At 40.9% G+C, this 26,540-nt stretch overlaps 1 protein-coding gene across 4 annotated transcripts in view; it reads right to left on the bottom strand.

The window, feature by feature from the left end:
• The window catches only part of LOC113111924 (probable JmjC domain-containing histone demethylation protein 2C), a 123,929-nt gene that overhangs the window by 2,396 nt on the left and 94,993 nt on the right, over positions 1-26,540 (bottom strand). For 2 of the 4 annotated variants that reach the window (XM_026277142.1, XM_026277145.1), the window contains 21 exons: positions 24,304-24,409; positions 22,936-23,060; positions 22,524-22,667; positions 22,103-22,147; positions 21,444-21,699; positions 19,029-20,683; positions 18,244-18,416; positions 14,520-16,681; positions 13,528-13,729; positions 11,484-11,698; positions 11,150-11,302; positions 9,878-9,967; positions 9,649-9,776; positions 8,615-8,828; positions 7,183-7,382; positions 6,187-6,465; positions 3,433-3,601; positions 3,256-3,346; positions 2,983-3,113; positions 2,460-2,582; positions 126-265 (listed from right to left, as the gene is read on the bottom strand). In XM_026277142.1, the coding sequence (XP_026132927.1) occupies positions 126-265; positions 2,460-2,582; positions 2,983-3,113; positions 3,256-3,346; positions 3,433-3,601; positions 6,187-6,465; positions 7,183-7,382; positions 8,615-8,828; positions 9,649-9,776; positions 9,878-9,967; positions 11,150-11,302; positions 11,484-11,698; positions 13,528-13,729; positions 14,520-16,681; positions 18,244-18,416; positions 19,029-20,683; positions 21,444-21,699; positions 22,103-22,147; positions 22,524-22,667; positions 22,936-23,060; positions 24,304-24,409 (6,801 nt within the window). The remainder of the gene's footprint in view (positions 1-125; positions 266-2,459; positions 2,583-2,982; positions 3,114-3,255; positions 3,347-3,432; positions 3,602-6,186; positions 6,466-7,182; positions 7,383-8,614; positions 8,829-9,648; positions 9,777-9,877; positions 9,968-11,149; positions 11,303-11,483; positions 11,699-13,527; positions 13,730-14,519; positions 16,682-18,243; positions 18,417-19,028; positions 20,684-21,443; positions 21,700-22,102; positions 22,148-22,523; positions 22,668-22,935; positions 23,061-24,303; positions 24,410-26,540) is intronic. The other 2 variants (XM_026277143.1, XM_026277144.1) reach the window with 2 other exon arrangements.

Here is a 26,540-nt window from a genome sequence, read left to right as displayed (position 1 = left end):
TCTAAAACGTGCTAGAGCAAAAGGTTTTATGAGGACACGCACTCAGAGAGAGAGAGAGAGAGAGTGACACTGCAATGATCCACTGTATTATTTCAAGATCAGTGGAGAAATCAAATCAAAATAACCTTGTGCAGGAACTCTTTAATCTTCTCGCCATCTTTGCTCGTGTAGATGTGCCACAAGGCTCCGGGAGTCTCGCTGGAGTCCTTTAATCTTTTCTTCACGCTGTCATCCAGATCTTCCTCCTCCAGCCTCTTTAGCACTCCTGTGTGTTTGCCACAAACAGATTCATGTGGTTACACAGCAAACGGATCACACAGTCAGCTTCATTTATTATAAAGGCTGGGAGCGTCGTCCTCTTTTGAAGACAGAGTGGTGTTTAAAAATTAATGGCGAGGAGTGTGCGTGGGAGTCTGGCTTTTATATATTCTCCTCATGTCTGCCCATGAGACAGCAGATAAAAATAGAAAGGCCATCGCAGTAGGGAGGAGGGAAGAGGGAGGAGCAGCTGTCGGCATGAGACACGACGCAAGAACTCAAAAATGACTTACGAACTGGCAACCACAAGTTTAGTTGCAAAAAATGTGTCATTCAAAAACTGTGATGATTGTGATTTTGCATGATCACATGGCCACATTTATATGTCAACATCATTGTAAACTACACCAGTACAGTCATTTACATACTGTATCTTAAAGGTACAGTAGCAATACTAAGGTACAGCACAGTAACTGCCAAATTTGTTCTGTTCAGCCATGTTTAATACATGTTGTTGAAGACATCACTGGTAATCACCTATGGCAGAGGTTCTCAAACCAGGAAGCAGGGCCCACTGGGAGCCTCAGCTAACATCAAAGGTGACTTAAATGATTTAAAACAAGCATTAAAATAGGCCATAAAGAAATTATTTTTAAATCTTTTTTTTTAAGCTAAGGACAGTATTTGGATTGGATAGAAAGTGTATTGGAAAAGTGAGGGGGACAGGATGAGAAAGGTCTACTAGGGCCACCCCTCCTACTGCGGATGCAACACAATACTTGTTTTTAGTCATGCCCTCAATTACTGTTCGTCCCCTTTGAAGAACCACGTTTCCCCACTGTCTTGGAAAACCTGGATATTAGAGCCCGACCGATATATCGGCCGGCCGATATTATCGGCTTATTGCATTTAAATTGGCATCAGCGTTTATAACGGCCGATGAAACATGAGAAACAGAGTCTCATGCTTCACTCATGTTATGAGTGTTGCATAGTTTTCCCACCAGAGGAAGCTCCGCAGTTGCAGAGAGTCTGCAACTCCACTATAGAAGAAAGCGATCAGCCAAGCCACAGAGATGTACTGTTTTGACGGTAAGTCTGTCGTTCGTCATGTGAGATGATTTAGTTTATACACTGTATATAAAAACGGTGTGGTAGTTCTATCTAACGGTCCTATCACTATCAGTCCTAAATATTCTGTAACATCACTTACAGCCGCTAATGCATTGCTATATTAGATTAGCCACAAAGCTAATACCATGTTTAACAGTGGAAGAGCACTAACGTTAATAAGAGGTCAAACTATAACTTTAGCGTTTATCTTATTCTAAATATATCTGCAGTGTTTCCCACATAATGACCGCGTAAGGGGCCGTTCACATATCGTGCCTTTTTTCTTCTCCAAATATCGGCTTATAAATCGGCTCTTTTCGAGTTAATATCGGCATCGGCCCCAAAAAATCCATATCGGTCGGGCTCTACTGGATATATGAGGAAGCCTAGCTTTAAAAGTATGATTTCTACACCTGGAAAACTCATGCAAATTCAGTTTGAAAATGCCGTGGGCATATTTATAATGAATATACGTTATTCTAGTTTTGTCAAGCTCTACAATATTTTATTGGGTTTATTAAAATAGAGTACAAAATTCGTAAAAAATCCTTATCCTTAATCATTTTCCAGTAAATCATGAACAAAAGGAAAAGTCATTGGGCCTTCGAACATTGTTGAAGACAACTGGAATAAAAAAAAAAAAGGTTGAGGAGCACTAACCTAAGTTTCTTTAGATGCAACATCACACCCAAACGGCTTTTTAGAGATCTATTTACTGTAGTAGAAATCCTTTAAGGATCAAAGACAGCACAGTGGGCATGTAAAACTACAAATGGTTTTTAGTTAATACCAGAATATCATGTCATAGGTAAACCTATGTGTTTTTACATATTCATTCTCATGTGTGCAGATAAAAGCTCTTTTTAGTGCTGCTATGGCCATGTACTGGCGGAGAAAAATTCTTCCAGATGCATCTCTTCCATTTCATTGTTTCCAGGGTGGAAACCATGTTCTGGGTTTTTTCCTCTGTGCTTTATGGAAGGGTTTATGGAACATTTCTGCTCCAGCAGAAGGCTTTTCCCCCTCCTCTTTCTCCAACACTGCTGACCAAGTGAACGGACCAGCTGTTGACAGCTTTAGCAGGCTTACCCGTTTTGGAGAGGACACCATTCCCTTTGGCCACTCCTACATAAACCAACACGCTGATGATGTCCGACACCTCCATGTGCAGGTTAGCGGTGCCAAAGTCCTGCTCCTGAGATGCCGCCACACCTGAGATATGGATCATACATCATTCAGTTCACTAAAATAGGCTACAGTTTTTAATTTTTTTTACCTTATTTGAAATTAGGCATAATAAAAGGTAATACAATAAATACTTTTTTTGCATTACAGTAATGTTACACTAATGAGAATGTGAGGAAATGTTCATCGTTATATGCTATGAAAATTATACCACAAAACAAAAAAGGTAACTGTCGAGAAATAGGCCTTATTTTCTTTTTGCTAAAAGTTTTTGTATTTTCTTTTGGGGTGAAACAGGTTTTTTAATAGATTTTTTTGATAAAAACAATTACATTTTCTACAGTAAAACCATGAATAAAACATAGCAAGCCAGTAATAAAATGCAAACTAAAAATCCACGTGAAAGAGACAGAGGGAGCTGCAGTACCGTAAGCGCAGCAGAGGCGCGGACCCAGGTCTGGCCGCACAAAGAAGGAGGGCAGATGGGATGCCAGGTTGAGGTTCCCCTCGGGGTCTGAATACTCAGGCATTGGGAGGTTTTTCATGAGGTCATCATACCTACACATTGAGATGAAGCACATGCTGAAACCACTAAACCAGAGCTATGCTTGGTCAAATTAAATACATAAGGTCAACATGAACCAGCATTCACAATCCTTAAAACAGTGTCGAAATGGCTGTTCCTGTGTTTCTGAGGTACCTGGAGGGCATCAAAGCCATAAACTCTTCCCCTGAAGGCCAGTCTTTCAGTCGATACACCACGGTTTCTCCATCTTTAGACTTGGGCCGCTCTGTAGAAAGAGCATGACCAGCATTTAAGTGTAACAGGCCAAATAATAAGATAACTGCTCACTTGTTTACTTCAAGTGGTACTCACTCGTGAGATCTTCAAAGCCGTCCCAGAATTCTTTGACGCCTGAGTTGGACACGACTCCATCCTTGCAGTTCAAGAGGTCTCCCTGGTGGTCAGCAAACTCTTGGTTGAAGGATTCTGCCCTCCACAAGCTGGCGTTGAGCTTCCTGTGCACCCCAGAGACCAGCACCGGCTGCACATACACCACACAGGAAATGGCCTTTTAATGACAGCTGAGATCACAACCACTACTAAGACCTGCTTTTTGAGGAGTGGAAAAATTTGAAGTCTGGTTAAAAAAGAAATTGCATGATGGATTACTCTAAAGACTAAAAGCAATAATTACATTTATTGAAAAGCCTAAATCTGTGAGTATATTATAAACTGAGTGCTAAACTAGCTTCTGCATAAGCGCAGAGCTCAATTATAACGATGCGAATGTCTTGGTGTTGCATTACAATATATTTGAAGCATAAATATGAATCTATGGAAGCACATCATAGCAATTAAATTTCCAGATTTTCTTCTATTTCCAAATTTTCTTTTTCTAAAAATATTTTTGTGAATAAAAAAGATGTATTGGTTAAAATAAAAACTGATCATTCATCTATGTTAAAACATGTAAAAACGGTATCTGCTATACTTAACCTTACTGGTGAAACATATAATATTCAAGTCTTATTTTCAGAAGTTCTTAAAAGTCTAAAAAGAGAAACTGCGGTGTGCAACAGATCAGCCTAAAAAGCTCTGCATGCAAGGCTGGGACATCCTTAAAAGAATGTGCACTACATAGCCCCCTGAACATATACAGACACTAAATCAAAAATAATAAAAAATCATGTCGTCTGCTATCTTGAATAGACAATTTTCAATGAACTCATTGCAATGCATTATGAGACTTATGCATTCTCTGTGTGAAATTTTAAAAAGCAGCATAAACACAGTAACTACCCTTTAGAACAATCCTTGCACTGGGAACCTTAAAATGCTGCTTACACAGGCAGCTTACTAGGTTTTGGAAGAAACCCAATATGTTGGGAGAGCCACATTTCATGATGTCAGTGTACTTCCTGAAGAGCTGTAAAGTCATGGTCCACTGAGCACAAGTCAATAAATGTCATCTTGGAACAGGAATAGACAGAGGCTGTGTCCAAAAATGCCCCTTACACCCTTTTTAGTGCACTATACAATATTAGAAGTGGTGTCTGAAACCATATTTAATCAAATCATGCATGGTAATAATGAGTGTAAAGCCAATGCACACTCAAAAGTCAACACTCAAGTGCACTAGAAGGGTCAGCGAATACATTCACGCATTTCGCCAGAAGATGGCATCTGTGGCCCATATGGCCCAATCAATGTCTGAATTCCATTATTTGTTTTCATTCAAACCTTCAAAGGGACCATATTAATGGAGTAATGGGTACCGGGGTCGATTTCAGATACACCCAAAGGCTCTCCTCTGCTGCTGAAAAAATACTATGACTAGAGGAAAAGGATTTATGCTTGAGGATTTTAACGTCTCCTGTCAGATTTCATTGTAATATGCTCTCTTGAAATGGCCTGCATTAGCGCAGCACATGTGAAGAGGTGCTACCTATAAAAGAACCAAAGCACTTATAATGGCCTATGTGAAGTGCATGCTGAATACAACATTTTAAATATTTAATGCAGGGGCGGAGCAGTCACGGTCAGACAAGTCACGAAGTTCCCAAAAAGGTGATTAAAGCTGCCTTAAAACTGTGCATGCAATATATTGTATAAGAGTCATTTAAACATGTTTCTGAAATGGTTTTCAAAACTGTCCTGGAGCAGCCCAACACTGTCTCCCTCATCTAACACAAGCGATTCAACTCGTCTGTTCATTAGTAGACACTTTAAGACCTGAAGTGGGTCAGAAAAGGTAAAGAGAGTTGAGAGAGTAAAGAACTTTAATAGCTTTAAGGATTCATCCATATTTAATTTAGCATTTAGTGTTTGATAAATTTAGTTTCAATTTCTGCATATTTCTGCTGCAGGGCAAAGGTAAATATGACATGTATTATAATTGGTTTATGTGAAGACTGTTCATTTAAATTAGAAGTTTTTTTAAAGTCTAATGTTAAAATTGATAGCTCTCAATTATATTGTAATGTTGAAAGGCTATAGTCAATGGTTAATATTAGGGGGGAATATACATTTCAAGATTGAATGTGAAATGATTGCAATATAAAAGTATATTTAAAAATGTTAGGTGGGATTAATCACGGGATTTTAATCGAATGACAGCACTCATTTATAATATAACAGGCATGTGATCATTGAAGATGGAAAAAAGGAAATCTGTATATAGTATAGACATATATATGGCATTTCACACTTTAAGGTTATTTCGCAAATTCACATGTGTTGTACTAATCAAGCCAGAAAATATGGAAATCTGCATAAATACTGAAAAATCACATCCCTGTGTATGATCAGGGAAATGAGAATAAGTATAGATGGATAAGGATTATTTGTAGCACAACCTGTAATCAGTACACAGAATTATTAGGATTATCCTGACTGCAAGGATATGAGTGGTAAGGCGGAAGGACTCAAAACACTACATGAGAATAGGGATTTTTGCCAATTTTACAGAGTGGCATTATAAAGAAGCAAGAGAAAAGATGGGAAGAGGGAACAACAGGATCAAGAAAATGTTCTGAGCTGAACTAATATTGGCTTGGAAAGAACCACAGCTCCAGCAGAACAGAAAGTAATGTAATATTCAGTATTTAGTGGGCTTGTTTCACAGACCTGTCCTTGTCTCCAGCACTCCCTGAAGAGTTTCCAGTTGTTGTTGTTGCGGTGGTCTTTGAGCCAGAGCAGCCGGCGCTCGTACAGCCAGCAGTGCGGGATCTCAGCATATAGTTTGGGCGGTTCTTCCACTGCTTTCTTTCTCTCAGCTTTGGGCTCCTCCAGAGGCTCATGCTTCAGGTTCAGCTTGGTGCCACGGCCTGCCGGGATCTTGTTTTCCACCACAGAGGCGATGATGTCATCCAGGATGTTGGGCATGCTGCGGCCACTCTTGACAATCTGTGGTAGTAAGACCACAAATGAAGCCATAAGCTATTTTAAGACAAACATTTTTTCTTTATAGTGAATCATTCTATGTCACAGGGGTCCTCAAATAGCGGACTGCTGTCCAATTCTAGACCCATTGCACAATTTTACAGTTTCTACAGTTGAAAGTGAGCAGAGAGTGGGGCTGTACACAAGAACTCAGGGTAGTTTATGATAATGATCTTTCTGCACTATATCCTCTAATACATTTAGCTAGAGCCAAACATGCTTTATTCAAGCTCTTTACACTCCATGTGCATTCTAAAAAGCAAACATCTTTTATGACTATGTTGAGCATTTGACCATTTACTACTATCCCACAAAAATACTGTCCGGACCTCCAATGGGAAGGAAACTTAGACTGGACTTTAATTGAATACCCATTACTCTTTATGCAAGCATGGCCATATTTATGTGATAATGACTAAGTTCTATAATGTTTTTCAGTTAATCTGTGTTTTTTTTATTTTATAATAATATTGTCTACCAAACACTTGATTATAAAAAAACATTTTCTGTATATGCAATATGTGTACAAGACTAACTTCAAAAATAAATCTTTAGATCAAAACATTTTTAAGTTAAGCATGTGCAAACTTTTCATTGGTTGTGCATGTTGCCACCTCTGTATACTACTCTGTATACTAATATCTCTGTTTGATTATGTTCAGCAGGTGTTGGTTTTCTGACCTGTGAGGCAGTGGAGTACACAGGAGCGAATGCGATGCCCGCATCAGTGGAGCCCAGGCGCAGCTTGCCTGCGGTGGTGGTGAGGAGGTCTCGAAGGGTTGATCCCTGCTCCAGGGAAGATGCTTTACTGTGCAGAGACTCCAAAGCTTCTGACTGATCCTTCTCCTCCTTTATCTTTCCAACAACTGACTCCTTATTTTCTGCAGAAGAGAAGAACAGGCTGTTTAAACCTCAGATGTCAATCTCTTTCACATCATATGAAATATAAAAAGTAAAAGAAATAGTAGAACTTCTGGTTTACTTCCATTATACGATAGATTCCCCTAATAATTAGTGATGTGGTGGGACTTTTTATTAAAATTTTAAAGTCACGTTAAACAGAGGTAGCGACAGATGTTTTTTTCCATACTGCGACAGATATTTGAGTGTAACAGATTTTCAAAAACAGAAATAATGTAGGGCGGACTTGGTTCTATGCATTGCTTGCTAATTGGATTTCAAGACGTTGACATTGCACTTAAAAGAGAGGAAGATAACTGCGAGTTTGCAGGTGTTATGACATTTAGAATCAAAATAACAAAAAAGGAACACAAACGGATAAAATGTTCACAGTATGATTTCTAACATGCTTTTTAGAAAATAGCAGAGTTTAAAGCAGTTAAGGTGCTCAGGTGTCTGATTTGGATTGGACCTAAAATTTTCAGGGCAATGGCATGTCCAGGGCTGAATTTGAAGACTCCTGCACACTATTACATTAACAAGTTTTCGGATGTAAATTTTTATTTTGGTGGAGAATAAAAAGGGGTTAAAAATCCCACTGACTTAGACGAGGAAGGATGAGAGACATTTCTGGAGAACAAAACATCACGAAGACTAGAGATTAGGCTTTTTGCAAATACCTAGAACACCCAAGCAACTGCAATGTACTAAAAAACTGCTCAAAACACCAGCCACGCACATTACAATATGCCATAGCATGAACTATATACTATATTGTAATATTTTAAGAGCTGACATGAAACAACAAAAATGCAGACTTGTCAAAAAGCGCAATTTAAGCACCACTGCTAAATGAAGAAACTTCTCTACACCGCACTGGGCAACAAACTGAACTGAATGTGTGCCAACAACCACAGGGCTGATGGTCTTTTAAGTGCAGTTCATTTGGAGAGAGCGGCGTGTTCGGCATGTGAGAGCAGCTGAAGAACTGGATAAACATGTGGTTAGGTGAACTCTTTAGACTGTGGGAGCTCGAGACTGAGAAGGCCTGTAACGTACACCACTAAATGTGAGGATTGTGGAATGCTGGCGGCCTGTCAAGCACGCACACGCCTGCAGAGAAAGGAAAAACACGGGGGCAGCTGGCAGCCCTCCGGCCCCTGGCTACCAATAACTTCAACCATACCTTAAGTTTTATTGTTTCTGTACCCACCCTTCTTTTCCTCCCGGGATTTCTGCTCGGCCAGATCGGCCAGGAAGTGCAGAGGCGATTGGGACTCAGGTGGGGTGAACTTGCTTTCGGTGCTGGTGTCACTGGCGGGACTGCTCCCTCCGTTGGCCTCTACCTTCAGAGAGGAGTTCTGCTGGCCTCCCTCAGGCTTACACAGAGAGATCTTGTTGCTGTGATTTAGCACGTTTTGTAACACCTGTGAAAAGTAAGAGTGTGTCAGAGACAGCTCAGCAGTTTGAGAAGAGTGAAGGGAAATATTGTGGACTTTAAGTGGTTGAGTGATGAAGCATGACTGTATTCAACATTCCAGTGCAGAACAAAATGTGAAAATCTGTGTGTGACTGAGAGGGTGTGAGAGTTTGTGTTTACAGTGAGAGCACGCACACTCTAGACAAGGCTAATGCCCCATTTCATTGCATCTGATAGATGAACAGTTTGTTCAATGGGATATACTGTCTCAAGGACTGTTTTTTTTTTTTTTCTCGGACTAGATGTATTAATGTTTTGAAAATAATTGAGTTCATCTAGAGTTGTCCAGGTCACTGCTTTTTTGCAGAAATGGCTGAAGCAGATTTCCATTTTTTGTCTGATATCAATCATTGAAATTAATAGATTTAAATGAATTTACTATTATACTGTTTTTCTTTCTTGGTATTTTCATCTTGTTTTCCAGAAGAATACTCTAAACATTTTTAAATCAAGATGCATTTACCTGAGATACAAATTGAGAAAATTCTGTGCCGAGCCCCACACAAGACACATGGACAAAAAAATATTTATTTTGGCCATCAATGAATAATTAATTTCCAATTCTAGACTATTTAATCTAATCTATATAACCAAATATAATCTAAATTCTTTTACTGGGAAAAGAACAATTCTATGTAGGAAATGTTTTGTAGTGTACTGACATCACTACAGCATACAGTACCACAACTGTACATCCCTTACAGCTCGTTTAATTTGTGCAAAATAAAAAAATGTCATCTATCCCACCCAATGACACGTTCACATACCTGGGAGACGCCATTGGTGGACGGCAGCTTGTTGTAGAGGGTGTTCTGCTTCCAAGCACAGGAGCAGTGTGATTTAATGCTGTACTTCTCCCTGAGCATGTGCATAGCGTTCACCAAGTCCGTTAGAACTAAAACACACAGACAAAACAACCAAGTCAAAATCTCCAGCTAAAGGCATAACTACAAGCAATCTGGGTTCATTCCAGAATGAAAGTGTCTCTTTCCATACCAGTTCCTGGAATGATCTGTGTAGGCATCAGGTGCTTGTGATCATGAGGCTGTCCCTTGACACACTTCAACCAGGCGTACAGCTCTTTATCTGTGAAATCAGAAAGAGGTGGATTACTCTCAGAGCCTGAGAGTGACAACACACACAGAGAAGGGCGCTGTCACTGGCCCGTTTTCCCATAGAGGGGTTGCAGTGTTTATACTTCAAAGTAAATAAGGAGCTCTTAAGAAAAGATACACAGATGTGATTCAGCAGAAATGACACTTCTAGAGCTGGAGGGGTTTAATGCCCTGCGGCAGAATTCAAGCCTAAAGAAGACAGGAAGAGCTGCTGCAGGAAGGGGAGACTTAAATGAGGGGAACACAGAAGAGGAAGACACAGAGACAAAGGCGCATCTCAAACCTTTGGACAGCTGAGCTAGACAGTCCTAGAACAAAACATCCTACAGAGCACACACACACACACACACACACACACACACACACACACACACACACACAAACAACATTCAAACTAAACCACAACAGAAAACTTTACACCTATTTCTGCCAGCTTCACATTCTAAAACACTCAACTGAGACAAAGAACACCAAATCTGACAGCTATGGTCACCACCAGTGTTGTGAGTAATGCATTACAAGTAACAAGTTACGTAATCAGATTACCTTTTTCAGGTAACTAGTAAAGTAACGCATTACTTTTTAATTTACAAGAAAATATCCGAGTTACTTTTTCAAAAAAAGTAACACAAGTTACTTTGTTTTGTCATTTATTGACCGACAAGTCTCCTGTCCCCATATTGGGAGAAATCAGAAATGAACCTTCTTCGCTTGTGTTCTACTGTACAAACGTGGATTTACTTTTCCTCCAGCCTGAGGTTTATTACACTTTTTTTTTGGTGTGAAAGGGCATTTACATTATATATATTATTTACATTATAAAACTTCTTATATTAAAAACAATTAAGCCCTGCATATTTAAAAAGTAATGTGAAAGTAACGCAAAAGTAATGTAACGCATTACTTTCCATAAAAAGTAACTAAGTAACATAATAAGTTACTTTTTTAGGGAGTAAAGCAATATTGTAATGCATTACTTTTAAAAGTAACATTCCCCAACACTGGTCACTACTGTTAAAAAGCTTTTCCCCTCAAAATTTAAATATCTGGGGAATTTTTCCAGTTGTTCTGGTTTTAAGCCTACCGAATAGCAACAGAAAAAGTGTACAAGCAGAGTTGGTGTTCAAAAGTGAATATGAAAATGACAACTGACCTTTGGAGCTCTTCCTCTCCTTGGCCTTGTAACAGTCCAAACACACCACAAATCCACATTTTTGGCAGACCCAGTGAATGTTAAACAATGTGGCTTCACATGCGTCGCAGCTCTCTCTCACTCCGCGCACTGCTCTCTTCCAAGCTATCTTGGCTGCAGAGCAAATCAAACAGGAGAAGGATGAAACAGACATTCACAGAGCTCACTCACTTTTTTAATTTTCCTTTCTCGCACTCCTTTCAGACTGACAGGCTGCTGTAAATATAACGGTACAATGGTAACGTTTTAGGAGATCATGCATGATGCACCAAAAAAAAAAAGCAGTGTAGCTCACCATCTTTCTTTATCCAAGTACTTGCTGTATTCTCAGTCATAACAAGTTGACAGAATTTGTCTCCAATGTAGCTGAGGATGTATTTGGAAGTCTCCAGGTCCAGGTTGTTTTCTTCATAAACCTCTGGGGCCCAGAGACCGAGCGCCTCTTCATCATATTGATCAGGAGCAGAGAAACCATCAATCCGGATCACTCCATTCTTACTGTATGTGAGGCTGGAGATGGGGAAGAGAGAGTGCACAATTAGAGTTTATTTCCTTCCTTAAGAGCAATTCTGTGACAACATAATGAGAGAGGGGAGAAAACTGTACGCACAAGACAGGGCAGAAAAAAAGCAGACATACTTAATATTTGTACATGCCATGAAACAACGTCAGACTGGTTCCATTAAGCATTAAAGATGCATCTGGTGATGGCCAATTTTAAATGGAAAGAAAAATTAAAGACAACCACCAAGGTGCCTAGCAACTGTTTTTATACATGTCAAAAACGGTTAGAATCTATGTCCCAAGCTTGACCACTGGAAACTTTGCTCTACATTCACTTTGTGCCCACAGACAGGACTTCTAATAATAATCTTTAAATACAATTAATTGTGGGATGGCTACAGGTTAGGTAGGTTAACTTTAAAAGACAGCTTAAGGAAATATTTACTTACTGTGCATCATTTTTTCATGACCAAGTAATACACAGTTTGCAACATGCAGTTTAGTAATTTCTTAAACAAAAAAACAACCATCTTCTGTTTTTCTTGGCATGTTCTATATTTTGTATTGTCTGAACATTGTTGTATGTCTACTACGGGTGTAACGGTACGTGTATTCCTACCGGACCGTTTCGGTACAGGGCTTTCGGTACGGTGCACGTGATACCAAATGACGGAATGCAATATTTTGTGTGCGGAACAAAAGTAAATTTTCGTGTTTCCAAACAAACATATTAAGTTGCGTAAGTCTCCGCGTTCAGCGCAAATCCCACCCTGCAGCTGATTCTAAGGACGGCGACACACTGGCTGCGTGGCGTGAGCGTGGCGTTTCTGCTGCGTGTTAGTTGCGTGACACCTGCTTCGCATTTTCTGTGTCTTTACACACCAGGATCGTGCCTGACGCGGTGCTGGCGCGCTGCTGCTACTGTAGGTGACATAGAGGGAGATCGCCGACAGACCAGGATCTTTTCTTCATGACAACAATGTCTATACTTCACGTTGAGCATAAATATAAAAAAGCCTACTGATAAAGGACATGTCAACAGTATTGACGGCAAAATAGACCATGTTTGACAGGTGCAATATTCCAGTGTGTCACCGGCTTAAGGTTTTCAAAAGGCATCACGCGAGTGTGAACATCACTACAACTAGGAAAAAAATTATTGTAATTCAAACGCAGTTCCCGTGGGCATTTAAACAGACCTTTGCTCTTAATTCCGATCGGTCCAAGCAATAACAAAATCTGAGCAGGTCTAAAAACTGAAACACTTTACACTTTGGAAAAGTTATATATATTTTTTAAATATGAGCAGGCCTACAAGCTGGGATTGGTAATGTTGCACTGTAACAAACTGTCTCTGACTGTAATCATAGTTATTTATTTATATTTTTCATTATATTTTATTATATGATATTGGTTTGAGACTGAGAGTATTTTGTTTAGTGGAGAACTTTGCAGCAGTATTTTATTTCTTATTCTTTTTTATTTTATATATATTTTATTAAAAAGTATTTTAAAAAGTGTAAACAAATTGTTAAAAAAAGTTTATAGTAATAAACAACCTGCAGTTTAATGTTTGCATTTCTTTCCCTTACTGTACCGAAAATGAACCGAACCGTGACTTTAAAAACGAGGTATGTACCAAACCGTGATTTTTGCGTATCATTACACCCCTAATGTCTACTTTACTACAGCGTTTGACTATTTCTGCTGCCCTCCCTATTTACTATTTACTATTAGTAAACAGCCCTCCCTATTTACTAGACTACACAAATAATCAATCTAACCATGTAGCCTGATGAGTGCAATGCAAACATGGTTCCTTATTTTGTACTCACCGGCGGAAGTGGTAGAAGCGGCAGAAGACAGGTGAATGGGCAGACTCCTCTCCTTTCTTGGTGCGGATTGAGCGGCACTCCCTGCACTTCTGTAAATTGGCCCCGATTTCAGAGCACGAGTCGTCCTGCAGGAAGGACTCACCCGTCTGCTTTAGCTTCTTTACCTTCCTCCAGTCCTTCAGTACTGACCGGGGAATGCCATCTATAAACACACCACAGATTCCATTACTTCATCCATTAGGAAACATACTGCATTAAAACTCCTCATTTATTAAACATTAACTGAATAATAAAAACAGGAATGAGTATCAGCCTGACCCAGATGTATCAGTTCATCACTAGGTGGGGATTATGAGAAGTGTAGGGTTTGAAGAGTTAATGTTTACGTTGTAACCACAAAGCAATCATAACATTTATGAAACCTGACAGTTGTAACCTACTGTACTGTTACAGTGACCTACAGCTTTAGAAGGTATGCAATTACAAAGAGGCACCATTTTGCTACACAGCAATCGTCAGATAGTGCTAATAAAAGCCCAAGTGCCCTTGGAGATGTTTTTCACATAAATGTGAGCATTCTACTAGAAGCCATTTGCACAGCTGCCGCCCAGATGTTCACCAAACACACCTCGCTCTCTTTCTCACACACTGCAAACCTTCCAATAACCCCAAAGTTAAAGACAACATGAAACAGCTATTCACAGCCCATTTTACTTGTGAAATGTTGACTCTTTAATCTGATGAAAACAAAACATTCAATAAGAACTTCATTTCATTAATCAGGAATTAACCGGGGGGTAAAAATGTGTTGAAGTGGATTGTGGAGGTATAGTACATGTACTAGCATATTCATTTTATCATTTGTCATCATATATGCACAACGAAACAAAATAAATTCATAAAAAAAAGCGTCTGGAAAAAGGGCAAGCTAGAAGACTTTGCAGTGTATTAAATAAACCTTCAAACTGTGATGTAGACTGTGGTGCACTTACTGGTACTGGCCAGCTTGAGTTTAGTTTTTTCCTTAGCACTCCGGAAAATACCATTTGGCTTTAACTCGTCCTCCTCTTTCTCATTGTCTCCTTTCCTTTTCTGCATGTCGTTCTGCTTCTTTTTGTAAGTGGGCTTGGGTTGCCTTTTAGTCCTTTGTTCAAGCTTGCTCTCACTAGAGTCTGAGTCATCGCCGCTCTCCGAGCCCGATTCATATGGGCGCTTGGGGGTACGGCGTGTCTTTCTGTCCTCCTGGGACAGCTTGTCCTCTTGTCCTTTGCTTTCCTTGCCCAGATCCACATCACTAGATGCAGGGGCAATCAAGTTGACGGAGCATGGTTTAATTAGCTCAGAAATGGCATTCCCACCTTTTTCAGATTTGTTTGTGTTTTTGTCCTCCTCCGAGTGTCGCGTGAGCCAGGCTTTCTTGAGCTTGTGATAGTTTGACTGGCACACCAGCGCTGGCTGTCCATTGGGCACCGGGCTGGCTTTGCTGGCCGGATTGCTGTGCGTGGAACTATCCTGGGGGATGGTGGGCGAGTCCTGAGAGGATCTGATGCTACCGCTTTCACTCTCTGAAGCGCTACTGGAGCCACGAGACTGAGCCGCAGCCAGAGCTGCTTTGGCCTTCTTCAGGTGAACAAAGTTCCTTGAGTAGGCCTGTGTGGGGCCAGCAGAGCTGGCCTGAGGGTGCGCACTAGGGGAGGTGGTTCTCAAGCCTCCCTCCTGTGACTCAACAACAGTGGGAGGGTGGCTTTTGGAAGCAGAGCTTTCCAGTCTGCTACTACCACTAGCGCCAGAGATGGAGAATGACAGATCTGCTCCATTGTGGATCTGCATGCTAAACGTGCTGTTGGCAGCAGCAATGGCTTCATTAGTCCTATTGTTGCACAAAGAATTGGCAACAACTGCCACTGAGCTGGGAATGACACCCTGTGACGCTCTAACCAGGTTTTTGTAGTACTGTTCACTGGGATTCTCCAAATTCGTGTTTGGTAGGATGACTCTCCCAGATTCCCTACTCTCGGCCACTTTCAGGCAGTCTGCTTGAGTGCGGCCAGTGAACAATCTGCTACCGAGTTGCTCTTTGGGGACCATCTTGGGACCTGGCAAGCCATCATATTTTATGCAAGTAGAAGGGCGGACAATAACAGATGCCATGGCTGCCTGTGGCTTCCCTTGGCTATTCTCTGAATACCAGGCCACGTTCTCGTGGCTCTTTGCTTCCCTGCCAGAATGGCAGGAATTGGCCGAGCCCAGCTCGGCTCCACTTTTCTCATCCCTGAGCTCTGGGAGCAGGGTGGGCGGCTTCTGCTGTTCTGACACCTTCCCCGCTGAGCTGACGGGCTGTATGGGGGTAAGTGTAGGTGGGGAAAGGCGACCATAGACCCCCTCCTTGCGGTCAAGCGCCTGCTGGGTGGGCGGATGAAAGACCGGCGCTCTACGCAAGGCTGGCATGCCTTTTGGCTGACTGGAGGGAGAGATAGCCGGGCTGCAGCGTTCACTGACCGTCACCACTGAGGTACTGAATGAGTGTATGGGTGCTTGTTGACTGAGTTGTTCGGTGATCTTGCCCACCAGTCCCTCTCCCTCTGGCTGGTGCTTAATGAGAGGGGGAGGCTTCGACAAAGACTTGGTGTGACTAGAGTTGTACGAGCCCAAGGAGCCCAGGCTAGAGGCTGCGGGTGCTTTGTCAAAGTACGGATTGAGATCTTTGGATTGGAAAAGTCGTGGTGGCTCATTTACAACACTATTAGATAGAGTGGTGAAGTAGTTGGTTTGAGGGAGGGACTGAGATACAGAGTGTTTGTACTTGTACAGATCAGCCACAGAGTGCTCTACTTCTTTCTCATGGCTTTTGGGCTGGGATGAAATTCGGGGGTAGGATTCACGCTCGGTCTCTCCAGCACAGATCTTGGCAGTGAAGGGGGCCATTTCAATGCTCTCTCTAAGAATGCGGCGGTTTTCTTCCTTATATTTGCTGGTACGGTCTGGCCCCCCCTGAGGCATGCGTGGTGGTAGTTGCTGCTTGCTGTGGGAGGACTCCATGTAGAAACGGTGCAGCTCCTTGTTGGTAGGCGTCCGGCTGCGGTCTGGCTCTTGCTTAAGGTGAGCATTAGCCATGCTACGCATAGGGTCCCCAAACACATTCTTCTCCTGATCTCTAAAGAAATGATAAAAAAATTAATTAAAAAAATCGATCAGCATCACAAAAAAATGCCAGCGTGATACCTGCATATCTTAAAATAAAAGTAGAGTATTTTGAGGTTTTTGTTCAAATCCTCATCAAGGCTGCATTTATTTGAGAAAAAAATATATAGTAATCTTGCAAAATGTTTTCTGGAAACTGTGATACTTCTTTCAGGATTCTTAGATGAATAAAAAGTTTAAAAGAACAGTAACATGCTCTTCATTTTTACAGAAAATCCTGAAAAAAAAGTTTCAGAGATTCACAAAAAATTATAAGCAGCACAACAATTTCCAGCACTGATAATAAATCCTGTATTTTTGCATTCAATTATTAAATGCAGCCTTGATGAGCATAAGAATTTCCTGTCAAAAACAAAGAAAATAGATCACAAACATTTGACTGGCATATATCTCAGTCTCTAAAGGATTTTGCGATTCTGCAAACAAAGCGAAAGGTAAACGAATCAGTGCTACTCGTTTGGGCTACACAGTGCAGAATGTTTATCTGCTCAAGCAGGAGTCGCAGGCTGATCTCGATCACGCGACACCGATATACACAGTGCTGGGAGATACAGTGAAGAAAACAGTCAAATTCGCTGCAGAATCCATAACATCTCTGTGAAATCTTGTGAGATGCATTCTGTTAAAGTTGATACCAGAACAAACGCTAACATTGTTCAATAAACACAAATCACCACCATTCACCATGGATTTAACATAGTAAAACTACAGGAAAAACTTGACCAGAAATGGTCTAATGTTTCGAGTGATTTTAAATTCTTCACACAACTTTTCTCAGAACTTCAAACCTTTAAGTATTACCAAATTTGAAAGCTATTTTTAATGTGACAATATTTGTTCATCCTTCAGTTTTACATGCATTCTAATAAATGTCTATTTGGCATCTGACAGGAAACCTCTTGGAGACATATTGCAGATAATCAAACATTACTTGCAATACAGCTTGCATATGTAATTGCAGATATCAAATAGACATCTCTGAGATGTACATGTGTGATTAGGGGTGATTGCTTTACTGTCAGGTGTTCTGTAGAACTTAATTACACTGGTGCTGGTGTCCTTAAATGCTAGTATGGAGCCCTACAATAATTCTCGAAGTCAGAAAAGTCATACAAGAGTTAGAAGAATGTTTTCTGTGGTATATTTTCACTGCAAAACAACAAGAAATGCTGCAAATATCACCACAAAGTTTGAGAAAAGCCACAGCAAAATCAGCAAATCATTTTAAGCCGCAAAATCCTGGAGGGACTGATATATATATATATACAAATATATCACAAATATGTCAGTGCAAGGGTTAGTGCTAGTTCAAATGACTACATACATTCAGCGGGCTATAATAGAATAGTTTAATTATGTGCACAGTCACTGAATGAGCGTACAGTGTTTCTATCACATGGCATTTGTTCCACCTCAGGTCACAAGGTATTTAACAGCTAGCCACAGTTCCAGGCACTGCAGGACTGTGGGAATGGATTAACCACGTGTGTTAATGACAAGTGTGTGCCAGCTCACTCTTTGTGGAGCTCTCCAGGGGTTTTAGAGAGCGGCGGGCTGGAGTGTGAGCTGATCTTGATGGGTCGATGAGGGTCTGCACTGGCTGGTCTGCCTGGCACATGGCTCAAAATCCCCATGCTGTCTGCTGAGGTTACAGGGGTAGACTGGCGCAGCCAGGGGCTGGAAGTGTTCTGCATCGCACACACACACAAACAAACAAACAGAGGGTCATAATGCACTCAAAGCCACACACTTCTCTCTCGACAAGTCATAGCACACAAGTACACAAACTGTCTCTCAATGTGTGATATTTTCCTACTCACTCACAGATTCTTTTAATAAAGGATGTGAAAAAGTGATTCCAGCTTAGTTATCTTATATTATCTTGCAATATTCTGGGTTGAGAGAAATGCAGGTAGTCTTTAGAGCATCTACTATTTTATTTTCTGTGTAAGAAACCCCTTGATGCCACTGATGCTGTCAATAGTTTTAAATTATTTTGAGTGAGTTATCTTGATCATGAAAAGCCTGGAGATGTGTCCAGACATGGTACAGCACATACAAATGTGCTCACACACATTATGCTTTATTACTGTAGGGTAGTTTGTTTCAGACTAAGTTCAAAACAAAAAATCCCTGACAGAAGAAAGAGAGGGGCAGAGTATTTGTCTAACCTCTAAGATATCTTCTTACAACAACCTCAACTGAACAATGTGCATTTCAATTCACAACACACATAGCTGCAAATTATATTCTGTATAAATTATAACAACGAGGGCTAGGAAACAGGTGCACACACATACCCTCCGTAGGCTGGGGTCTGAATTGACAGCATTTTCAGGATGTACCCACTTGTATCCAGTTGGATAGGAGTGGGTACCATTTGGGTATTGCCAGATGATTGGATAGAGGCCGAGCTGGTTATATGAGGCACCTCCATGCGTTTGGGCCAACAGGGGTGGGGGTGGCTGCTGCTGGAGGAACTGCTGCTGCTGGTGGGAATGGTGGTGGGCCAGAGCCAAGTGCCCAAGTCCAGGGGAGTCCAGCCGTGTATGGCTGCCCAGAAGAGAGGCTGATGGAATTGTGGGCAGTACGGAGGGCAGAAGGTGTGGGTGGTGCACAGAGTGGCTCATGGGGGAAGAATGGAGGAGGTGGGATGGGTGGTGCGAGTTGGGCGTGAGACACGTGGCATGAGAAGAACCATGTAGTGGATGCAGGTGTGGGTGCAGGTAACTCATGTGGTTGCTATTTGATTCAGGACGCACCAACGCAGGATCTCGGTACACCATAAAAGGCTCATTTTTGTCGACAAGTGGGCTTTTCCTTGATTCTGACGGCCCCCCTCGGGCTGGTACAGGCTTAAAACTAGAGCGGGGTATGTCTGGCTCGGGTTTGAGTGGCAAGTGGCTTGTTGTAGGTGGGTTTTCAGGGTGACGCGGTTTATGTTTGGACACCTCAGGGGATGTATTTGGTTTGGGCTTGGAGGATTCATGAACGCTGTGGGTTTTTGCAGGTGAAGGATTGCACTTGGGCTTAAGAATGTCAGGGGATGAGTTGGACTTAGGTTTGGGCAGGTCAGGGGAAGGACTAAGTTTATTGGTTTTCTTGATGTCCTCAGTTAACAGGGCATTTTTAATAACCATAGATGTGTACTGCTGCTGGAGCTTCCCTCTTTCGCCCAGGGCCGCTGACTCACTCACTGATGTCACCGGCCTTATGACCTCAGAGGGCGTTAATTCGATTTTACTGCCTACGCTGCGAGCATTCTGCTGCTGCTCGCCATCCGGCATCCTGCACTCTGAGTGGGAAGCGTTTAGCACCAAATGTCTGGATTCAGGGACATAAGCATCACACTTCTGTGATGCCAGCAGGGCTGATACGGCCTCAGAGTTCTCTCTAGAACTAGACTGCGTGTTGGCATCCTCTGTGATATCAATCACACACTTGGGCATGTGCGTCTGAGGTGTTCCTGCGCCATAATGGTCCTTGGGAAGGTTTTTCACAGTGCTTTTCATCTCGACAATACAGCTTTGGACCTCTGTCAGTCCAGAGGATTGGTTTTGTGTACAGGAGGCCGGAGGAGGCAGCGGAGATCTCCTTTCTTCTGACCTCTCGCTCTCTGCCAGCTGAGCCACCTCCACGGCCACTGGCTTGCTGCTTTTTTTATCCTGCATCTCATCCCAGGGAGATAGCCTGTTGATTACACTCAACTCATCCACAGGCTTGGATCCCTGGGACTTCTCCTCTTCCGGAACTTTTGAAGTGCTCTTGCATTTGAGCTCATTCTCTGAACTGGGCTCCGATGAAGAGTCTATGCTCCGCTTATTTGAGTTCTCAGAGTCACTGCTCTCAGAAAGGTCAGAAGTCTCTGTTTTGAGCCGCTTGAGGCCACCCTTCTTGTCCTCTTCATCTGCTTTCCTCCTCTTGTTTGTCTGCTTGCTTTTGTTTTTAGAAGAATCTAGAAAGAAAAAGAGGCCAACTCTGTCAGGAAGAACTTTCAACACGGGCACAAAACATGCCACCAGCAAATATTTCCATGCAAGCTGAGTGCACAGGAAACTCAATCCAATTGATTATTCAAGTACGGATCAGGATGATGTCATTTTGTACTTAGGTTAAAGGCTGATTGAATCTTAAGTGCTGCATTAGAAGTGTGATGGATGGGACTCTGGCAGAATTTATGCACACTTAAAATGTCCATTTCACTGCAGTGGCTGCACTCACCTAATCTCTCAAAGACCCAACACCCTGACCAGCACTGTACTGCAGGAATTATGATGAAAGGATCTAAATGATCTGAATCTATCCAGTAGAAGGTTTCGTTAACTTCAATATACAGCACTAAACCATGCCAAACATAATAGCCTCTGTATAACATGAAGCCATAATAGGGGAAAATCCAATCAATCTAGAAGACATTCATTATGTTTTAATTCCTCAGAGTAGGGTGCTGCAATTACCATTTCATTTCCCATCAAATTCCAAACGTGACTGAATCAAAGCAATTCCGTCACAGACCTTTAGTCCTTTAAGCATTATTTATGAAAACATTTAGCACAAGTAATAAAAAAACTCACAGAAAATGGCACACAGACCTACCTGCCAACTTTCTGTGGTAGAACACACATGAATACTTCAATCCAAAGCACCATAAAGATATTTACATTTACATTGACTCTTAAGTAGCATTATAACTGTAACAATGATCAGTGTTTTACCTTTTCCTCCACTGTCTGATTTTTCATCTTTGATCTTCTCCTCATCTGGAACACTACTGTCGGAGCCTTTCCGACGTGAAGATCGTGAGCCACGTTGTTGACCTGGTGAGGACTGCTGCTGCTGGTGTTGCTGAGACAGCTGCTGCTGAGCATGCTGGGATTGTTGCTGCTGAGCCTGAGAGGCCTGTTTGGGGGTGGAGCCAGAGGAATTCATCACGGGTCTGGGGCTATTGGCCTGGGCACGTGTGTAATGACCCTGAAAAACAAACACAAGCATGAGAGGGCTTGTAATGGATTTAGGTTATAGAGAGTGAAAGAGAACATTTAAGTTAAAAACCATCAATATAAAAAATAAAACACTTCCTTGCCAGCAATGACTGCAATACACACGTCTGTAAAAAAAACTGATCACAGAGCTAGGCTTAAAGAAGAGTTCCTATGGCTCTTAAAAAAAGCTTTCCAACCCTGTATCTCAAAGAACTATTTTACATCCCAAATCCATTTAATCCATGCAAGCACAGCATGTGAATCCGTAATCGGGGTAAGCACTTACTGGAAAATTAGTACTTCTAATAAATTATGCTAAATAATTCTAATAGACAGGGATATGCATGTGGTATAACAGCAGCTCTAAATCTATGGAGAGAGCGGCCCGGTACCTGAGTGATTCCTGTAGAGCCGCTTGGTCTCCCTCCTGTGGTCTGCTTGCATATCCCCAATTAATGTTTAAAACAGGGAAACAGAGAAGAAAACAAACAAAAACAAAAAAAAAAAACAAGGTGGAACAGAGAAGTCTTGTTAATGATGAAGGGAGCAATGATATGTGATTCTACAAGGCTCTAGGTTTCTTAAAAAAGATAGTAAAAAAAAAAGCACATAGGAACTTTACTTCAAAGCTAGCTACAGACACGACGTCCAGTAATAAGCACAAACAGACACTGGGACAGACATACACAAAACAGAAAGACAAGTTGGCATATAACAGTGAACACAATGTTGATCCAGGAAGGCAGGTGCGCTGATCATCTAGCAACATGTAGGCATGTGAGATATCTGGGTGCTCTTCTAGGTTACACTCACGTGGGCAGTGTTGCTGTTCTGGCTAGAACGAGACCTGCGTCGTGAAGTGATACCAATGTTCTCTCCTTTTAGTAAAGAATGGACCACATCATCCAGAAAGGTCATCTGTACCATGGAGGGGTCAACGTTCTGAGGCTCTAGTACCTGTACATGAAAACAGTCAAATTATTACAAATCAACACCTTCATTTTCAGTTTCATGATAAATATTATAAACAATTACAATATTGATTGTGGATTTGTTTAAAGTAATGTTTTATTGGTGAATAAGAATAATGGATTTGCTTAACAAAATCATATTCAATAAAACATAATGATAAAATAATAATGTGTGTTCTTTTTTATTATGTAGTTACCACTTCAAGACTTAAAAAAGATATGTTTCCGAACTAAAACCAAATCAGATCTGATACCTGATCATTCATGACAACCATAGTGCGGCTGAAGAGATCGTGATGGGTGATGATGCCCGTGAACCACTGGGTGGCTGAGTCCTGTCTGTAAACTCGTACACGGTAGCCATTCAACGAATAAGGACCTGAGGATATCAAGAACCAGAGACACTTTCAATAAAATTACACATAGCATAACAACAGTCTAAGATAAAAATGTACAGAGTGCCTTATTTTCAATGTGGCATAACAAACTTAGCATACTGTCTTTCCATTCATTTTCAATTTCTTTATAGAGAGCAGGAGTAATATGGAGCACTTGTTTTTCTTTTTACAGCTCAACAGCACTTGGTCACTCTTTACTTTGTGAGCATACAATATGAGCATTCTACAAACTCTTCGTTTGTTCATTCGGAGTGAACTTTATCTCAGGGAATGACACATCAATCCTTGTATCTGTGATATGCTGTTAGCCACAGTGAATGCTGGCAGGTGTCCAAACTGGCTGGAGCTCATTAGTGCAGGGCAGGTCATTCCCATTAATTACTCCTGATATGTCCCCTCACCCCTCACTGTCCTTGTCCCTACAACAACCCAAAATGCATGTCCCTCACACATGTTTGCACATGCACATAAACCATGGGGCGACGTCTGCATAAAACCACAGACAGTTTTTTTTCTTCTCTGTTTCCCCACCAAAACCTTTGGCTTTGAAATACTTTCCATTCTGCCCTTTTCAACTGCCAAGTTCAACAATTATCACTAATTGTGGGCCTGGAATTTTGTTATGGACTTTGTAAACAAGACCTTCTGCCAAGACCACAACAACACCCTCTGCCTGAACCAGCCAGGTACAGTGAGCGGTCAGTCATTTTCACAAACCACATCAGGTTTTGCTGTTGGGTTTTTTCATTACTCATTATTTCCATATTGACATTTCCAAGTGAAAAGGAAGGGACTTTTCTGTTTTGGATTCAAAAAACTGGGCATTCCGTACCAGAAAGGAGCTAGAACTGAATGTGAGCTGGCAGCAGTTTTGGGAAAAACTACTCCCCTCCTTAAACATTCTGACCAGGAAATGGAGGCTGAAGGTCAAACCAACATCACACTGTTAACTTCACCTTTACTGTTCTTCTATTGTTATTTGCCATTATTTCCATAACCATTATTACTTGAACATCAGTACTAGAACTAACAATGAAAAAAACTAAAATGTGTAGGTACATCATGATTTAATCTTACAGGACATAAACTGAGATCACTTTCAGCAAGTAAAAAGGGTAATTTTTGAATTTGACATTTCAACACCAAAAGCAGGTGGACTCAAATTACTGATCCTTTAGTTACAACTGGCCATTTAGAATAACTGATGAAGTGTGACCACCTTACCTTGCATAAAAATTTCCTGAACTTTTTGGTCTTTCACCCACGCTTTCACTTCTTCATGGAGATGTGGATAGTCCCTAAAAACAGGACTTAAACTGTCCAACTCATCCTGCAGAACATAAAACAAACATGGCACGTCAGCATAAAACTTCCAAAATTACAGGGACACAAAAAAAACCTATGCCACAATTGATTTATAATACATTTATTTCATACATTTTTTTTTTAAATGTACTTCAAACCCATTAACATAATCATTGACATATACTGATATAAATTATAATAAAACTTTATTTGGAGCATTTCTTTATACAATGCACATTTCTTAATATTATGCCTAAAATATGTTTTGAATTTAATTGTATGATCTCTGTACAATATCAGTCTTTAAATGTATGATATTTAAAGTGTAACTGAAGTTTGCTTGCAATAATTCCACTTTAGCATAATTAAATATACTTCAGTATGCCTTTAGTTGGACCTCAGCACTAGTTCCACACAATTACAGTGCATTAAGCACAAAATTAGTTCCAATTTAGCAGACTTTAAGTATATCATTTTAGTATACAAAAAGTACAATTGCAGGGTATTATTATCATCAAGCACACATATATATATATATATATATATATATATATGTGTGTGTGTGTGTGTGTGTGTGTGTGTGTGTGTGTGTGTGTAAATTAATTTGTAATATACTTTGCACGAAATAGATGCATTTCAATTATATTGCTACTAACAATGTACCTGCAAAGTTTCACTCACATTTTTCAAATATGACCATTATGAGAACAAACAGTAAGAACAATTCTCTCCATTGTAAGTCTAAGGTTAACTCTAAGGTTAAGTCTAAATGCTTACAGTGATATCTCCTCAGCAAACTTCCTGATCTGAGGTGTTGAGGTTTGTGGCACAAACGGTGCAGGGCAACATATGCCACAAAGCGTTGTACGTAGGGTTAGTAGTCTATACAAACCCCTATGCCTTAGCAATAGCAATAGGCTTTGCAATCACCACAAAAAAAGTTTCCAGCCACAGAGAGATTTGTACAATCTGATGAAGGCCAGTGACCCACAGAATTCGAAACAAGCACAGGAAAAGCCCTCACACCTCCTCATGCACGGCAACCCTACATTTCCGCTTCGCAGGAGCACAGCAGTCATGCAGATGTGTGTGTGTGTGTGTGTGTGTCAGGTTCTGGCAGGGTGAGAGGGATATCCGCCCTGCACTTCCATTAATTGTTGATAGCGATGAGGAGTGGAGAGAGAGCAGGGGGGCTGACAGGAGCTCCAGTTATTTACACAATCACACAGCAGGCCTGATGAACACATGAACTGAGCCCTGGAAATACCCCGCTGCTGACACACACACACACACACAGTGTAAACAACAGCCCACACTGCTGCCATGTGCTTGCTAACTAGGGTGAATGACAACACATCTTAGATAAGAAACACAGATACTTCAATAGAGCCATTTCCAACCAAAGAGTAGAATTTTACTTCAGGCCATTCATAATGTTGGTTAAGACTTCTAACACCAAAAAAAAAAGCCATAATTTCCTTCATGAGCATTTTCCCTCTCCCGATCTCGACCTTTAAGGTACAGTGAGATAAGCATAATTGTCTATTGTCAACAGTGTAGCAATGTATGAATCACAGCTCGCATATTCAAAATATGATTTCTTTTAGTCAATTCATCTAATTCTCATGACAAACTTAAATGTGAGCAAAATCGCTATCTCGCGGAATTACAAATGACCTGTATTCCTTTTTTTTGGATTTTGCTGAGAAATTTCACCAAACAATGGTAAATATGACTTCACCTTAAGAATTAAATCAGCAGTTTCTGATAGCACTGTTCCTTATAAATAGAGTTCCATATTTAAACGAAATGAGTTAATCAGGGACTGTCAATACTGGCAGGTAAAGATATGTACATACTGATATATGATATGTTAATGTGCTCAAGGTTGTAATGTCATATCCCTGATGTTTTTGTTTGCTCCATCCATTATGTCTTGCACTGCTGCTCATAACAAATGTCAGATCAGATCTGTAATTTAGAAGTGGAACTAACAAAAATAAAGCCAATTAAGTAGCATCTTTGCATCTGGTCGAGATTACATGCAATTTGGGAACTGAGAGGTACTGTGGTTTGTCGTAAAAAGAAAGTGTTGCATGGCCAGTGTGCCTATTTTATTTTATTTTTTTTCTCCCTAGTAACAACCATTGCATTAC

The sequence above is a fragment of the Carassius auratus genome, chromosome 12, assembly GCF_003368295.1.
Source record: "Carassius auratus strain Wakin chromosome 12, ASM336829v1, whole genome shotgun sequence".
NCBI classification, from domain to species: Eukaryota; Metazoa; Chordata; class Actinopteri; order Cypriniformes; family Cyprinidae; genus Carassius; species Carassius auratus.
The sequence above is the reverse complement of the archived record's forward strand: the minus strand, read 5'-3'. Positions and strand labels throughout refer to the sequence as shown.